General features: G+C 33.9%; 1 protein-coding gene across 4 annotated transcripts in view; it reads right to left on the bottom strand.

Moving 5' to 3' along the window:
• TBC1D32 (TBC1 domain family member 32) overlaps positions 1 to 18,909 on the bottom strand; it is a 203,767-nt gene that overhangs the window by 116,202 nt on the left and 68,656 nt on the right. For all 4 annotated transcript variants that reach the window (XM_086707707.1, XM_086707708.1, XM_086707705.1 and 1 more), the window contains 3 exons: positions 12,483 to 12,621; positions 9,023 to 9,110; positions 6,985 to 7,103 (listed from right to left, as the gene is read on the bottom strand). In XM_086707707.1, coding sequence (XP_086563833.1) covers positions 6,985 to 7,103; positions 9,023 to 9,110; positions 12,483 to 12,621 — 346 coding nt within the window. The remainder of the gene's footprint in view (positions 1 to 6,984; positions 7,104 to 9,022; positions 9,111 to 12,482; positions 12,622 to 18,909) is intronic.

Genomic DNA, 18,909 nt, shown 5'->3' on the forward strand with positions numbered 1-18,909 from the left:
ATGATCTCATGGTCTGTAGGTTCGAGCCCAACATCAGGCTCCACAGCTGGCACAGCAGAACGTGCTTGGGATACTCTCTGCCCCTCCCCTGCTTGTGCTCTGTCTCTCTCAAAATAAATAAACTTAAAAAAAATTACCCAAGATCAAATACTTTTTTAATGAATTAAAACTCTTTCAGGTTGATAATGATCATCTATTTACTTATTAATTCAAAATATTTTAACACTAGCTGCTTATGAGCAATTATGCCACATACTACCAATAAAAATATGAATGAATAAAGAAACGGCCCCTGCCCTCAAGGGCTCACAGTGTAATACAGAACAAATATACTATTAGATCATTTAAAATGGCTCTCTAAATGATCTGATGGTGCTACACTACTGAGAGGGATGGAAGGACATTGGGAAGAGGACACTATACAGCACAGAGAAGGGAGATGAGAGCTAGGACTGCAAAGTAGCAGGCAGGTAGGCAGGAGGGGATGTGCTATGTTGATGAGCTCTACCTTCATCCTCTAGGAAAAAGAACAAAGTTTTTCCAGAAAAGTAATAGAAATTGCATTTTACCTTACAGATAGAAAGCTATGAAGGAAAATGGTTCTGAGGGCAGACAATACTGGAGGAAAAGCAATTAAGATTTGGGGTTCTAAGAATGACAGATATCAATTATACTCATTAAACCAAAAATGTATTTTTTAGGTGTCTAACAGAGAAATCAATAACAGCAAGTTTTTTGAGATGAGAGAATCAAATCATTTTCAAATAGTTTTACATCTTTCCTTCTAGTCTGTATGCCTTCTATTTTTTTTTTTTTTTTTTTTCTGGCCTTATTGTCCTAAGACCTACAATGTTAAATAAGAGTGAACTGATTTTAGGTCCAATATTTCACCATTACATGTAAGATTCATGTTTTTGAAAGACAGCATTTATAAGATGTAATTAAATCTGCTGAGTTTTTTCATAAATGGGCATTAAATTTTGTCAAATGATGTATCCACGTCTAGTGAAATCATTGTAGGAAAATTCCTTATTCTGTTAATATAGTGAATTAAAGTCCAATTTTAGAATGAGAAACCAACTTTCTGTTGCTTGGGATAAACTCCACTAGATCATAAAAATGATACTTTTATATATTAGTACACAATTCGATAATATTTTATTAATTTTACTGTAATATATTAATTATAATTAATTTAATATTAAATATTTGTGATTTTATACATTATATTTATTTTTACATAAAAATTATATATACATATACATATATATATATTAACAGTTTGTCTCATTCATATCAATGTTATGCTGGCCTCATCACATAAGTTAGAAACTGATTCTTCCACCTCTGTTTTCTGAAAAAGTTTGTGTAAGATTGGTGTTCTTTCTCCTATAAGAGTTCCATAGAATTCACCAGTAAAACCATGTGGTTCTCTCTATGGAAAGTTTTTTGATAATAAATTCAATTTCTTTAACAGATACATAGCTATTCAGATTTTTTTTATTTTATACTGGGTCACTTTTGGTAAGCATATTTAAGAAGTTTGCCAATTTTATCTTAATTGTTCAATTCATAGCATAAAGCTGATCACAATGTTCTTTTATCTATTCCTTAATAACTGTGGGGTCTTTAGTGAAACTCTTCTTTCATTCTTGATCAATTTTCGGTCTCTCATTTTTTTGATCAGTCTAGCCAGGGGTTTATTTTTAATAATCATTTCCAAGAACCAACTTTTGGCTTTGTTACTTTTCTCGTTTGTCTTTTTTCTGTTTCATTGATTTCTGCTCAAATGTTTATTATTTCTTTTTTTCCAATGTGCTTTGGGTATACTTTACTCCTTTTCTAGTTTCTTAGAGTAAAACCTTGATTTATTCATTTTAGGTATTTCTTTCTACTGTAAATATTATTACAGTTCAATATCCTTCTTAGCACCACTTCAGCTACATTCACAAATTTTATATTTTATTATTTTCTAGCTTAAAATATTTCCAAATTTTCCTTCTGACTTTTTTGAGCTGTGTATTATTTAGAGGTGCACTTCCAAATATTTGGATTTGGGTTTTTATAGCTTCTAGCTCAAGATTCTTAAGTTTACTGTGGCCACAGATCATACTCAGTATTATTCCAATCATTTTAAACTTATGTAGACTTGCACTCTAGCCCAGCAAGTCTTTTGGTAAGAATGCGAAGTGCCCTTGAAAAGAATAGGTGCCCTGCAGTCACTGAATATAATATTCTATAAAGAACAATTAGATCAGTTGATAATTAGTGATATTCATACCATGTACCTATCAACAAACTGAAAGATCTGTTACATCAATCACTAAAAGAGGAATGTTAAAATCTTCAACTGTTACTGTGGATCTATTTCTTCCTTGTTATTTTTTTAATTTTATTTTTTATATTAGTTAATATGCAATGCAATTTTGGTTTCAGAAGTAGAATTCAGTGATTCATCACTTACATACAACACCCAGTGCTCATCACAAGTGCCCTCCTTAATACCCACCACCCACCCCCCTCCATCAACCTTCAGTTTGTTCTCTATCATTAAGAGTCTCTTGTGGTTTTTTTCCCTTTCTTCTCTTTCCCCGCCCATTCCCATACGTTCATCTATTTTGTTTCTTAAATTCCACAAATGAGTGAAATCATATGATACTTGTCCTTCTCTGACTTATTTCGCTTAGCGTAATACATTCTAGCTCCATCCAAACTCTTTCCAGGCATTACCTTGATTCCAAAACCAAAGGCCCCACAAAAAAGAACTACAGGCCACTATATCCCTGATGAACATGGATGCAAAAATTCTCAACAAGATACTAGCAAATCAAATTCAACAGTACATTAAAAGAACTACTCCCCATGACCAAGTGGGATTTATTACTGGGCTGCAGGGTTGGTTCAATAGTCACAAATCAATCAACATGATACACCACATTAATAAAAGGATAAAAGAACCATATGATCCTCTCATAGATGCAGAAAAATTTTGACATAATAAATATATTTGACAAAATACAGCATCCATTCTTGATTAAAAAAAAAAAACCCTCAGCAAAGTAGGGATAGATAGAACAAACCTCAATAAAGTAGGGATAATATAACATACCTCAACATCATAAAGGCCGTATACAAAAGACCCACAGCTAATATCATCCTCAATGGGTAAAAACTGAGAGCCCTTCCCCTACAATAGGAACAAGACAAGGATACCCACTCTCAACATTACTATTTAATATAGTACTAGAAATCTTAGCCTCGGTAATCAGAAAACAAAAAGAAATAAAGGGTATACAAATCAGCAAGGAAGACAAACTGTCACTATTTGCAGATGACATGATACTCTAAGTAGAAAACCTGAAAGTCTCCACCAAAACCTTGCTAGAACTAATGCATGAATTCAGCAAAGTCGCAGGATATAAAATCAACGTGCAGATATCTGTTGCATTTCTGTGCACCAATAACGAAGCAATAAATCTAAAGAGGTAAAAATTCTGTATTCCAAAAACTGTCGAACACATATGAAAGGTATTGAAGAGGACACACACAAAAAAATGGAAAAACATTCCATGTTCATGGAAGGAAGAACAAACATTCCTTAAGTTATTTTAATACTTCATATGTTTTGTATCTTATTTTTAGGATCACAACTAACTTATGAATGTTATATCTACATTATAATCAAATGTTTCTTAATCTGGTATTACTTCATTTTATCTCTGACATTAAATATGGCTATTTCAGTCTTCTAATGTATAGTTTTTCCTCTCTTTTTCTATTAATTGATTGTCAACTTATCAGTATCTTTTTCTTTGTAGGAAATTTCTTAAGACCCAAATGTTTGCTGTCTCTACCTATTCTGAAAATCTTTGCATTTTCATTATTTAGTCACTCACATGTAATGCACTTATTGATTAGGGCTACTATTTTCCTATTTGTTTCCTTTTTTCCTCATCCCTTTCTGTTCCCCTATTCTTCCATCTCTGCCCTTTGGGGTATGTTTTCTGTTTGTTTTAGAATTTTATTTTGGCTATATCTTTTTGCATATTATTTAATGGTTTTTCTAGTCAGTGCTGTCCAGTAGATCTTTCTTTCTGTGGTGATGAAAATGTTATATAATTTGAAATGGGCAACAGTCACTAGCTACATGTGGCTACTGAACATCTAAGATTAGATTAATGTATTTGAGGGACTGAATTTTTTATTTTAGTTTTAAGTAGGTTTACATAGCCACATGGTGTTATTGTCTATCATACTCCAAAACACAGCTATAGAAAGGTAAGAAGTGACTCGACTGAAAATAAGTTTAGTGTACCTCATTATAAACTGAGGGCATATTAATGTTTTCTATAATTTAAAAGACAGTAAAATTAAACCCCAAAAGAAAGCAGAATCCTTAGGGAATAATATTTGTAACTACAAGCTAAGCACTAAGGATGTTTGTTTGCTAGGAGCTATTTCTAGATCTTTCAGTTCATAGTTTATAAGAGTATACAATTTTTTTTCACAGAAATTAACCATTAGTTTATACTGACATTTCTATTTCAAAGTACAATAAGTTAATCAAATCCCAACTTTAATTAAAGTCACATAGATTGACATACCATTATACCATTTGCTTACCCCATGTGGTAGAGCTGTCATATATGTTACCTCTAAGTATAAAATAAATCCCACTATATATGGCATTGTTTTCTTTTAAACAGTCCTATGTACTAACAAGAAATTAAAAGAAAAACAACAGGCTTTTATACTCACTCACCCGCTTGCAATTTCTTTTTAATGTGAAAATTCAAATACCCAACTGGTATCCTTGTCCTTCAGCCTGAAGAAATTCCTTTAGTGTTAAATAAAACACAGGTCTGCTGTAAAATACTTTCTTAGCCTTTAAAAGTTTATTTCACTTAAAAAAATTTTTTTTTTTGGATATTTTTGCTGGATATAGAATTCTAGGTGGACTGGGCTTTCCCCTTTCATCAAAGATATTCTATTATCTTCTGGCCTCCACAGTTTGCAATGAGACACCCGCAAACTTTTTTGTTGTTCCCTGTATGTATGATTTTCTATGGCTTCTTTCAAGATTTTCTCTTTCTCTTTAGTTTTCAGCAGTTTGTATGTCTATAAGTGGGCCTTGCTGTGGTTTCCATTGTATTTTCATTCTTTGCATATTCTTCCTTGAGATTCACTAAGTTTCTTGATCTTTAAGTTTACATTTTTTAAGATGTTTAGAAATTCAGCTTTTGTTCAAATATTTTTCTATCCCACTTTCCTTCTCCTCCATTTGATACACCAACCAAACATATTAAATTTTTAGATGAGGTCTCACAAAAATTACTTCAAATAAAAGGTATTTACTTCTAGAATTTAAGTTTTTATTTATTTTGAGAGAGACAAAGACAGCATGGGTTGGGGAGGGGGAGAGAGAAAGGGAGGGAGGGGGAGGAGGAGGGAGGGAGAGAGGGGGAGAGAGGGGGAGAGAGGGGGAGAGAGGGGGAGAGAGGGGGAGAGAGAGAGAGAGAGAGAGAGAGAGAATCTCAAGCAGGCTCTGAGCTGCCAGTACAGGGCCTAAAGTGGGGCTAGAACTCACAAAACCATGAGATCATGACCTAAGCTGAAACCAAGAATCAGACGCTTAACTGACTGAGCCACCCAGGCACCCCAGATCTAGAATTTCTATCTGGTTCTTTTATATAGCTTCTATTTCTCTATTATAATTTCCAATTTGTTCATTTATTACAAGCATATTTTCCTTTACATGCTACTTATAACAACTTCTTCAAAGTCCTTGATAAATAATTTCAGTTTAATCATCATTCCTAATCTACTAGATGCCTTTTTCTGGGTAAGAATCACATTTCTCTTATTCTTCATATGTCTAGTAATTATGGATGATAGCCAATATACTATGAAAGGTATATTCCCCAACGCTGATTTTAATTTAGCAGTTAACATGGCAAATTCAAACTCTAAACTCTAACCTCTGCGGTAAGATTATCTGATATCAGTGAAGTCCAAGTTCAGGAGACAGTCTTAACATCTGGACCGTATGAACACAGAGTTTAGGTGCCCCCTAGGTACTTCTCTACTTTCTAGAGACCTCCTTCCATTTTCCAGCTTCTCTTCTGCTTCTCTTCTGCTAAACCTTCTCTTCTGCTTTTTCAAACTTGTTAGAGTATGGATTTCTATCTGTGGGGCACCAACTGGTACCTGCCCTCAAGCAAAAGTCTGTTAAATCCAGAATTTCAAACAGTATCAATCTTTTCATCTACATAGTGACTCACCTCCATCTTTTCCCCTCTATTTAGCCATTCCAGTACTTTTAACTAGTTGATTTTTTAAGCCATTTTTCCTGAGTTTATGTTTCTACCGGAAAGAACTAGCCTACCATTATAGAAAGTAGAACTTAATTTTTTAAGATTATTTTATGACATCCACTGAAACTTTCCCAGGCTCCCATAAAGTCAAAGACAGGAATCATCGAATAACTTCAGTGAAATTTGCAAACATGTCAACTATATAAAAGCCACTGAATTATAATAGAACATTGTATAGGTGCTTCAGAATTTCTTTTTTGGCACATTTCTCTAAAGGATAGCATCTTTTCTTCACCCACCCCTGCTTCAAATAATCCTGAAAATTTTCTATTAGATTTAAACCAAAGGGCAAAAGCTTACTTATCTTTTTTTGCTTTGGTTGATTGGTTTGTTTCAGGGTTTTTTGAGAGAGTTTGTTTTTTCATAGCATGTCTGGTATATATCACTCTTTATTAAGAGAAAAATGACAGTAAAAATATTGTGAAAGGAAAACATCCTTGAAAAATATAACTCCCATGGAACACTGGTAGTTCTAGCCACTTATTTTGAAAACAAAAATTAGAAATGAAAAAAAGAAGAAGAGAAACTGGAGAAGCTGGTGATTGTAACCGAATATAGATAAAGTCTAGATGAAGTAATTTCTGATAGAGATACTCAAATAATTTCTTACCTTTTGACAGCTCCGGTCAATAGGATCCACTGGAGTAGATCTGGGATGGGTTACTCTAACATCATCTCTTCCACATTCCAGATTGGTCCATAATTCAGTTATAAGTGCATTAATAAACCCTGAGAAGAATTATATACATATTTACAGTATACAATTTCTTGGAATTATGGAAGAAAGATATAATTATCCCTCTGACAAGACTGGTTCTCACTGACAAAAGACACATACTTACATCTTCTGTAGGAAATAACCTTTAAACTTAGTAGAAATTATATCTCCTGTTGTTAATTATACCTATATGATACCTCATTATCCTAAAACTATATAATGACTAAATTCTGAGAGACCATTTCCCTAAAGAACTGAATTTTGAGTCTCTGGATTTATCACTTGGCCAATAACGTCTCACCATGCTTTTCTGAAAAATAAGGTTTACCCTTTACTCTTCGAGTGAGAAAGGCAGCTGAAAGGTGGTATGTGTTTGTATGTATATGTGTATGTTGTGTATCAGGAGGCAGGGTAGGCACTTAAAAGAGTTTAAGTGTGTTCCTTATTCTAAATAACTGTTTTTATAATTCCTATGCTGAAAACAATTCTTCATTTCACACAATTTTGGCTCAATACAGTCTAAATTCTGAATCAGGTACTATATATCTAAATGAAAGTGATTATTAAGGCTGATTATTATTTTATGAAGAATCAAATTACATTTTTAAAAAGTGTAAAACAGAACACCTAATCATAAAATCAGTAAATTCATAATAACATTAGAACAGAAAGGTTCCTCTGGTATAACAGGAAAAAAAAAAAAAGCTCTGAAATCAAGAATATCAGGGATCAAATTACAAATATGCAGGCTTAGTAGTCGTGTCCTTAGATTTGTTCAACTTCTTAGAGCATCAGGTCCCCTGTTGGAAAACTGAAACAGTGCTATTTTCGAGGGTTGCCATGAAGTATAAATGGGACAATACATATGAAGTTCCTAACATAGTACCCTAAGAGATCATAGGAATTCAACCAATGTTAATCTCCCTTCCTTTGTCCTGTAAAATTATTGCAATTAATCCTCTCACGGGTAGCTTGACACTATTGGGCTCAGAAGCTTAATGACTTGACCAACAGGGAAATCTGAGATTGTACCTCCAAATGCTTCCACTAATATGCCCCTGAGTATAGCAATATGTTAGATTTTACACTAAGTAGAAGAAAAAATAAGTCGTTCAGTTTAGGACAACTTCTTCCAAGAAGCACGTTTCATAATACAAGTACTCCAAATTAGCTTAGCCGAAAAGTTTTTAAGATATATTATAGTAAAATATTTTCACTTAAGGAAAGGACCAATTATGGTCAGTGATGTTCTAGTTCATCAACACTAAACTTTGAAAAATATAACCATAACATCTCTATTGGAAGTTATGTCTTGTCTCTCTGGTCTAGGGTTCAGATAGCCTTAAGGTATATTAAATTCCCAATGTTTAAACTCTTAAAAATTCAATCCATTGTAGATAATACATGCTGACTGCAAATACAGTGGTAAAAGTGGTGAAAACTAAGCTTTCAAGGGCAAAAGAGAAAGAAGAAGAAGAAGGAAATAGTATGTATGTATGATAATTATTGTGGTTGTGTATATTTTGATGCATATACAGGCCACTAAAACTGAGCATTAAGAAATCATGTAAGATTTAAGAGGGAAAAAAAATCTTGTAAGATTCAACTGTACTGAAAGAGGATTTATAAGATGAAGACAATTGCTTAAGCATCAAGTACTTCTCAGTTTAATTCATTATGTTCCATTGTTCTGAGGAAAAGAGAACAAGGCTGTGTATATATACTTCAAGGGAAAAAAAATCCCATTGCAATTTCATGGAAGAGAAAAGATAAAGGAAACCTTGTAACTTTCCCTTACCTAAGGCCAAACCTGCGAAAAAGAACTTTACAGAGTAAATATCCTGAGAGCTGATCATGCCAGTTAAATTTTCTATTGGCTTGCTCATTTTATTTAAAATTATTAACATTCTGATTAAAAGAAAAAACCTACCTGAACTTTGTAGTGCCACTGCACCTGCTGCTGTTGATGACACTTGTGTAACCAAAACTCCGTAGCCAAACTTTTTATGCCTGCTGATCTAACAAAATGAATAAGGAACAATGAAAAGCAGGAAAACATAGGGGGCGCCTGGGTGGCGCAGTCGGTTAAGCGTCCGACTTCAGCCAGGTCACGATCTCGCAGTCCGTGAGTTCGAGCCCCGCATCGGGCTCTGGGCTGATGGCTCAGAGCCTGGAGCCTGTTTCCGATTCTGTGTCTCCCTCTCTCTCTGCCCCTCCCCCAATCATGCTCTGTCTCTCTCTGTCCCAAGAATAAATAAACGTTAAAAAAAATAAAAAATAAAAATAAAAAGATAAAAAAAAAAGAAAAGCAGGAAAACATAAAATGCTAATATTTTATTTATATGTTACATGTAGGTTACTGATTCTTCTTTTTAGAATACTAGACATTCTTTTAAGTAAACATAATGAGCAGCAAAACAAACTCAGACACCCTGTCAATGAGTTAATATTTTGGGGGTTCTCATTTCAGATAGAGGTTCTGGTCCCAGCTGTAAAATTAAGTAGCGTTTTGCTTTGAACAAGTCACTTCCCTCTCTAGGTTAAAACAAAGGACTTTGACCATGATGAAGATTAACATTCCTTCCAAATTTAAATGCTGTTATTTTATTCCTTAGGTCAGTCCCTGAATATTAAATTTCCTCGCATATAAATCTGTATTGACTGTCAGCCAAACTATACTCTTAATTTAAAAAAAAAAAAAAAACTTAAAAAAATAATATCTTCTCAATGGCAATCATTTTTAGAGGAAATGTGATTTTTTTCCCTAAAGTAATTATATATATATTAAACACACAAAGAATACTGATCATTAACATACAAGTTTATAAATAGTGTTGTAGAAAACACTGGACAATTTGCATGTCACAAAGAGTACTATACATGTATTCCTGGTAAAGTACACAAGGATCACTCCTGGCAGAAAACAATACAGAAATAACAGAAAATAAACAGTGTTCCTCCTTAGATCTTAGCTAAGACCAGGTTGGCTAATAAAATTGTTGATATCTAAACAAAGTTAACCATTCACAATTTGTATTTTTCAACATTTCATTAAAAGAATTGATTTTTTAAAAAAGGACCTGTTTTAATCAAATTTTTAAGATATAAACTGTGCATTCAGTCTTGAAGGCAAAAAAAAAAAAAAAAAGTAGACAAGGAACTAAAAGCCCATGGGAAAGAATTAGACTGGATTTTCTATTCAGGTCTCCATTTGTTTGCCTTCCTTTTCCATTTTTATTACTCATATTTTCCACTTTCCTTTAACCTGCCATACATTAGTTTTGTAGTTAGATGACAGAGAGGTACAAAAATATGAATGGCTATTTTTTTTTCCCCACTCTCCTTCCATAATAACTAAATAAATACCTTACTGATCAATCAACCCCATTGACCCTGCTGACTTAGATATCAGCAGCCACAGGGGCTTCCTAGATTCACACTAAGTACTGAAAAGTAAGAGGCAAAGAAAAACTTCATAGAAGTTAGAGATGCTTTACTAAGACTCAGCTTTCATGAAACACAAATTTGAGTTCGAGTCTTACTGCTGTAAGTAGATGTGAGAGCATGTGCAGATCAGTTAACAGGCCTGGGTCTCTACTTTCTCTTCAGCAAAATTAAGGAAATGGCCTAGTGGCTTTCTTACAAGATAATGGAGAATTTAAATTTTCAAAAAATTTCTTGAATAGCATTAAGCACCATTAAACTATTGTATTATATTACAAGGTTGTAAGTTACTGAGGTTCAGGGAACAGTGTCTTCTATTATAACAACCAGTGTGGTACAAAGACTAGGGTTGTTTTTTTTTTTTTTATATTCATAAATGTTAAAACAGAGACATCTATTCCTAGCCGTATTATCACAATAGCAATAGTTGTGTATGCACAGTCTCAGGCATCTGATAAGTGTCTTTGAATTGCTTCAATATTTTCAAAAATGTAAAAAAACAAAACAAATGGCTAACTAGTACACAAGGTGATTCAAACTCACCAACAGAGAAATTCAAATTAAAATGGCCATATATGTAAACTTAAAAATCCTGAGAAACTTCAGGATTTACTATAGTCTGAATGTTTGTGTCACCTCCAAATTTCGTATGTTAAAATCCTAACCTCCAAAGGTGAGATAGTAAATGGGACCTTGATTTGGTCATAAGGTGGAGAGAACTCATGAATGGGATTAGTGCTGTTATAAAAAAGATCCCAGAGAGCTCCCGAGCCCGTATCCATGTGAGGATACAATGAGGCATCTGTGACCAGAGAGGGCCCTTCTCTGACCACATTGGCATCCTGATCATGGACTTCCAGCCTCCAGAACTGAGCAGTAAATTTCTGTTTATAAACCACCCAGTCTATGGTATTTTAACAGCCCAAATGGACTAAGACAACATTCTACAAGATATATACATATCCCAGGATATTACACATATTAAAAACATTAGCATGGAAGTCTGGGGTAGAGGAATACACACAGGGTGAAATGGAACTGTGAACCAGAAATGACAGGGAATAAAATTAATTAAGACAACATCTTGCATGGACAAATGACAGCAGTATGCCATAAACTGAGGCATGTAAATAAGTTCTCTATACTTGAAGCCCATTTAAATAATAATTAAAAACACATCTGCTCATATAAACCTTATGTCAAACTGATGAACTAATGCTCATAGGTTTTATTTGTGAGGAATGGTCAGGACCGTCTCTCAAAAACTACTTACCTTCACAGGCAAAAACTCTTAAGTTTTTGTTTTTATAGACTTAAACAAAAGCAGGGAATTAGAACTGAAGAACAAATAAAATCGTATTTACAACCTGGTAACCTAGTAACATCAATATACAACAGCTGTGAGAGACAAAGAAGACACTTTTAAAAGCATACATATAATCCTAAAAAGCCCAAAAGTTCAGGAATGTTTACACCATCACAGCAAAAAGCTGAACACACCTTAATGGACTTAAGAGAAAGGGCTAAATTATACTGTACATTTTATTTAACAGTATCTAAAAATTAATCTACAAATATTTTTCTTTTTAATGTGAGGACCAAATTCTTACTAACGTGTACATTTAGACCCAATAGTGAATTTCCTCCTCCTGAAATTCCACCCAGCTTTAGTACAACCAGATGTTTGTTATATTTATAACACATCTGGATGGTTAACTATATTTTTCAATTCCATCTGGTTGTTTCCCATCCTGTAAACATATCCATAGATACCAACATCAATTCTAATGCTTTCCTGAAATAATATCAAGTTAAATATTACAATGCTATATGGTTTTTTAATTGAGGTTTAATAACCTCTTCACTCAGAGAAGACAGAATGATGTTCTTAATAGCTTTTACAGCAAGAAAAATTCTTTTTGCCTCTAGCAGATGGTAATTCATACCTGTAATTTTTTTGCATATCGGTTGAACATAAATGTCAGACATTCATTGATGGCACCTGTTCTTTGAAGAAATAGTAGTCCTTTGGGAGTGGCAGCAAAATTTAGTAAATCATCTAACAAATTCTCTTCCCAAGCCATACTGAAACAAGCAAAAGAAAGGTATGCAGTTCTTTATTATACTCAAAACTAAAAGAAAATATTTCAGCTTAATGTTGTTGATAAACTTAAAGGGTACATATTGAGCACTAAGTATTCAATATTTTTAAAAAACAGATTTAAAAAAGTATGCTTTCCTTGATAATAATGACTTTTATTGTATTTTCTGCCCAATAATTTTCTTTCACTTTAATTAAATATTAACTGCATGTGTCAGCATTTTTTTACACCTAGATTCTCTCATCTGTGCTTTAAATTCTTTCTCTTCTCTTCTTGTAATTCTGCTGGGCTGGGAGTCCCCAGGCCCCAACTCTCCATTATTTTCATACTTTTTATTTTTTTTTTCAAGTATGTACATATGTATGTATCTATGTATGTGTATGTATGTATTTACTTAGAGACAGTGCAAATAGGGGAAGGGCAGAGAGAAAGGGAGAGAATTCCAAGCAGGCTCTGTCCTGCCATCACAGAACCTAATGCGGGGCTTGAAGCCATGAAACCACGAGATCATGACCTGAGCCAAAACCAAGAGTCAGACACTTGACCAACTAAGTCACCCTGCCTCCCCTATATTTTCTTTTCATTACAGAGTATCTGTCCTCTAACTTTCCAAAGCGTATCAGGCATAGTATCTTTATTTTAATAGGTTTTTCATTTTACTTTTGGAGAATAACATTGTTTTTTTTTCTCAAAACACTTTTAAAAGGAGGGCCAGTAACATTCTCCCCAGAAAAAGTTTGAAACATTCAGAAGACACAGTTAAACAGGGGAGCCAGAGCTAGAAATATGGAAACACAGGAGGGGAAATGAGCACTTCATTTGAAGTACCAGAAAGAGAAAATGTACTCCCTACTGGATATTCCTAGTTGTCTAGAAAGAAACTTTGTATATAAAAACAGACCAAAAATTAATTATTGACATGTATAGTAAAACAGTGAATCTGTAGAAGTGTGCCATTTACCCACCAAGGAAGTTTCAGAAGTCAGTTTTGAAAATGATTGTAAAATAACTTGAAATCCAGGACTTTTCTCTCTTTTCTAATCAAAAAGAGAATAAGCCCGTGTTTTGACACACATCCCTCTGCACCAATCACAGAGTAGTGGCCAAAGATTCAACCATGTTTAAATAACAAATTCCATCATGGACAGAAACACACAGAAGTGAGGATCTAATTTTAAGGTAAATGCAGGCAATGGAAACTAAATTTAGTACCAGTAAGATACAAAGGACTAGAGGAGTCACACATCAGATACAAGACCAGTGCTAGCCTCACTGCTTAAGACCTACGACTGGGTGAGACTAATAGAAATAATATATATTTAACTCAAGTATAATTTACATACTTAAAAATATTATATGTAACAAAATACTTATGTATGTATAACAAGGTCTAAAACTGGGGCTTTTGACAGAAGCTTTTGTCCCAGAAGCCTAGGACAACAGGAAGACACAGATAAAGCCTCATTTCTAGAAATGAGCATATGATCAATTTATATTCTAGTTCTTCAGTTGTAGCTATACTATCCACATCATCAGCGACAGGAGCCTCAAAATACCAATACAAAATGTATTTAAAACATGACAGTAAAAGAGAAAAACCATAAAACTGCTTGGCAGGGAGAAATGAACATAGAAATATAAGTGGGAAGAAACAATAAGGGAAGAGGAGAAAGAAAATAGGGAAGGAAACAAACGAAAAGACTGAATAATGAACTCCCAATCAAACTCTGAGAGAGATCTAAAGCTTATCACAATACCCTCCAGTTCCATCCACATTGTTGCAAATGGCAAGAGGTCATCATTTTTCATTGCTGAGTAATATTCCACTGTATGTATGTATGTATACATACATAACATGCTGTATGTGTGTATACAAACACACACACACACACACACATCTTTAACCATTCATCAGTTGAGAGTATTGTGCTAAGCAAAATAAGTCAATCAGAGAAAGATATATGATTTCACTCATATGTGCAAGTTGAGAAACTTAACACAGGAACATAGGGGAAGGGAAGTAAAAATAAGATAAAAACAGAGAGAGGTAAAACGTAAGAGATTCTTAAATACAGAGAAAAAACTGAGGGTTGATGGGGGTGGGGATTTGGGGATGGGTGGGTTAAATGGGTGATGGACATTAAAGAGGGCACTTTTCGGGATGGGTGTTATATGTAAGAGATGAATAACTGGGCTCTACTCTCCTGAAGCCTAGAGTACACTGTATGTTAACTAACTTGAGAATTTAAAAAAAGATATCTAAAGCTAAGAGCTAGCAGAATTGACACTTATCAAATGAATCCATTCCAGCTGAAATAATTTTCAGAAATGACTAAAATAAATTTATGATACTCAAGGGAAGTTTTTAAAGTGTTTCTGTTAAAACTGAAGCAAAAAGCAAAAGGGAAATAAAAACAAGTACATTTTTTAAAAAAGAACCATTGGAAATTTTGGAAATAAGAAGCATAGCCACTTATCAGTCACAGTCAAAGAATTATTGAATTGGATAGTAGATAGGTAGGAAATGTTTAAGAAAACAGATGACAAACAGAATAAAGACTGACGGGGCGCCTGGGTGGCGCAGTCGGTTAAGCGTCCGACTTCAGCCAGGTCACGATCTCGCGGTCCGGGAGTTCGAGCCCCGCGTCGGGCTCTGGGCTGATGGCTCAGAGCCTGGAGCCTGTTTCCGATTCTGTGTCTCCCTCTCTCTCTGCCCCTCCCCCGTTCATGCTCTGTCTCTCACTGTCCCAAAAATAAATAAACGTTGAAAAAAAAAAAAAAATTTAAAGACTGAAAGGCCTCAAAACACATCTAATAAAAGCAGTAAAAGAGAAACAAAGGGATATACGAAAAGATACTAAGAATTTTCTAGATTTGAGAAAAGACACCAGTCCAGTCTATAGATTGAAAGAACATTCAAAGTACCAAGCAGGATAAACTCAAATCACACAAATGACAAACATCCAAAATACACACACACACAAAAGCAAAAAACAAACAAAAACCACAATCAAATTAAAAGATAGGAGAAAGGATATGACCTATAAGAGAAATGTGAGTATACTAACAGATTTTTTCAGTTACTACTTATTCCAAAAGAAAACGGAGTAATAGCTTCAAATACTGATGAGAAATAATTGTGTATCAAAAGTTTTATACCCAGATAAACTATAAACTACCCTTTAAGAGGGGCAGTTTAGATAGGAGTGGGTTGCATGGATTGGAGGGGAAATGGTCAATTTCAGACATAAAGAGAAGACTAGTTTACTTCTCTCAAACCCTTAAAGAACAATTAAAGGAAAAGTATTTGGAAACTTACTATGGGGGAAAATGTGAGCCTATGAGAAAGAATGAGCCACAGGTTTCAACAAACAGCAAAAAACAGTAAATGTCTATAAATTTAGTAACTGACTGAAAAGAAAAATTAGGTGCTTCAAATAAGAAAACAAAGTAAGGTTTTTTAAGCAAAGACAGATTTGGGTTTTAAATAACCCTGTACTGAATCACAAAATCTCACCCAACATAAAAGGATACATATCATGCAATCCAGTTCCTCTGAAAATATAAATTAATTAGAAGTCAACAGTTAAAAAAATATATTAGTAAAAATAACTGTTTGGAAACAACTGTATTGAAAACATTTCATGGGTTAAATAGTAAAATCAAAATAAAGTTTTTAAAATATTTAAAAGAGCTTAATATGAAAGTACTACATATCAAAATGTATTAAAATTAGCATGGCTGAGGTGCATTGCTTCTTTCAACATCCATTCTCATTCCCCTTTTCATTTACTTTCCTGTACTACAGAAGTGAGGAAAGGAGAGAAGATGCAAACAGCATTAGTAAAACCCAAACCTGGTCTTTGCATAATCTAATACAATAAAGTAATCAAGGAAGGAAAACAGCCATAAAAATACTAAGACTCAAAAAATAAATAATTACAGCTAAAGAATTTTTTAATCATACAAGAATATTTCAAACAAGTTAAAAAATGTATATATTTAGATAAGAAAAAGTCGTTTTTTAGGAAAATATCAAAAGTCTCTCAAGCACAAAAAAACCCGAATAACCATTAGCCATTAAAGAAATTGTAAATTTTTTTTAACGTTTGTTTATTTTTGAAAGAGAGTGTATGTGAGGGAGGGGCATAGAGAGAGGGAGACACAGAACCTGAAGCAGGATCCAGGCTCTGAGCTGTCAGCATAGAGCCCAACATGGGGCTTGAACTAGTGAACTGGAAGATAATGACCCGAGCCAAAGTCAGATGCCTAACCAACTAAGCCACCCAGGTGCCCCAAAAGAAATTGCATTTTAAAGTCTACCTTGACTCCCACCCCTCCAAAAAAAATTAACAGAGGCGAAAAACTTAGAGACTGCATCCCATAATTTTGAAAAATTACAGAAAACTGACATAATTTTATCTTTTCTGCCAAGATCTTAACATTTAATTTTCTTTCACTTATAGAGAAGATATGGTTTGAAATGGAAAATCAAGCCACTGATTTTGTTTGTTGGTATTGAGATAAGGGCAATGGAAAAAAATACAGTTTTGTTAGCTTATGAGAACTTGTTTCTTTGAATGGTTAGATATTATAGAGGGTTAGACACTTTCATGGATATTGAGTTTCAGGTGTTTATTTCTTTGGATCATGGGCGGAGTTTTACAGATCAAAGACACCCCCCTTACCTCACCCTCAAGTTTTCTAACTCTTGATGATTGGTTGGGGCAGATTGGGCACCTTGTTTTCCCTCTAATTATATTCTTCTCTATGGTCACACTAACAATGATCCCACATAGTTTGTAATCACTGCACTCCCTACTATCAACCAAAATAGCATGGTAGAAATTTCAGTTGGGATTATAATCCAAAGCCTAAATTTAAAAGACATCAATCCCCTATGATGACTATATAAATGTTTCTAATCTTCTCTGCAGTATTGTAAGCATCAATAAATAGAAAAATGGAGGGGGAATCTCCAAAATATGCTTGTCAGAAAGTATAAGCTCAAAATACCTAACATTAGTCTGTCAGAGGTTCAAAAATAAGAATTTTACCAACTTACTGTTAATTTTACCTTTATCATATCAATCTTACTGTTGGTGTCATTATTTAGAAACTAGTGTCTAAGAGTAGAAGTGTTATTTATTCACTGATTCAAGAAAGGTATAAAGAATGGGAGGAGATATTTGCAAATGATATTTCTGATAAAGGTTTAGTATCTAAAATATATAAAGAATGTATACAGCACCAAAAAACCAAATATTCCAGTTAAAAAATGAACAGAAAACATGAACAGACATTTCATCAAAGACATACAGGTGGCCAACCAACACATGAAAAGACATTCAACATCACTCATCAGGGAAATGCAAATCAAAACCACAATGAAATATCACCTCACACCTGTGAGAATGGCTAAAATGAAAGATTCCACTACTGGGTATTTAACAAAGAACACAGAAACACTAATATGAAAAGATATGCACCCCTATGTTAACTGCAGCATTATTTACAATAGCCAAACATGGAAGCAAAATGTCCATCAACAGATGAACAGATAAAGTGATACGCACACACACACACACACACACACACACACACACACACACACACAAACACACACACACACACACAATGGAATAGTACTCAGCCATAAAAGACAATGAAATCTTGCCATTGGAAACCACATGGATGGATCTACAAAGTATGATGTTAAGTGAAATATGTCAGCTGGAAAAAACAAATACCACACAACTTCACCCATATGTGGAATTTAAGAAACAAAACAAATGAACAAAGACAAAAAAGAGACAAACCAAAAAAGACTCTTAACTACAGAGAACAAACAGATGGTTACCAGAGGGTAGGAACGTGTGGGGACAGACTAAATAGGTGACGAGTTTAAGAGTGTGCTTATGATGAGCACTGAGTAAAAATATGGAATTGTTGGATCACTATATTGTACACGTGAAACTAACTTAACACTCACTGTATATTAATTATACTGGAATTAAAAAAAATAAAAGAAACATTATCAGGAATCTATGTACTGACACTAGAACAGTCTAATTAACTGGTCCACATGGTTTTACACTCCAATTTTAGCAAACTACTAAGGAACAAATAATGTCTATCTCCAACTTTTCAATTAACACAAAAGAACAAAATACATTCAATTCTATGAGGTAATTTAATTTTGCTGACAAAAATGAAATCAACAGTTCTGACTCTCTATTATCAAAAAGTCTATTAAATCTTACTTCTAAGA

The sequence above is a fragment of the Puma concolor genome, chromosome B2 (assembly GCF_028749965.1).
Source record: "Puma concolor isolate L17-30 chromosome B2, mPumCon1.1.hap2, whole genome shotgun sequence".
In the NCBI taxonomy this organism is placed as follows: Eukaryota; Metazoa; Chordata; class Mammalia; order Carnivora; family Felidae; genus Puma; species Puma concolor.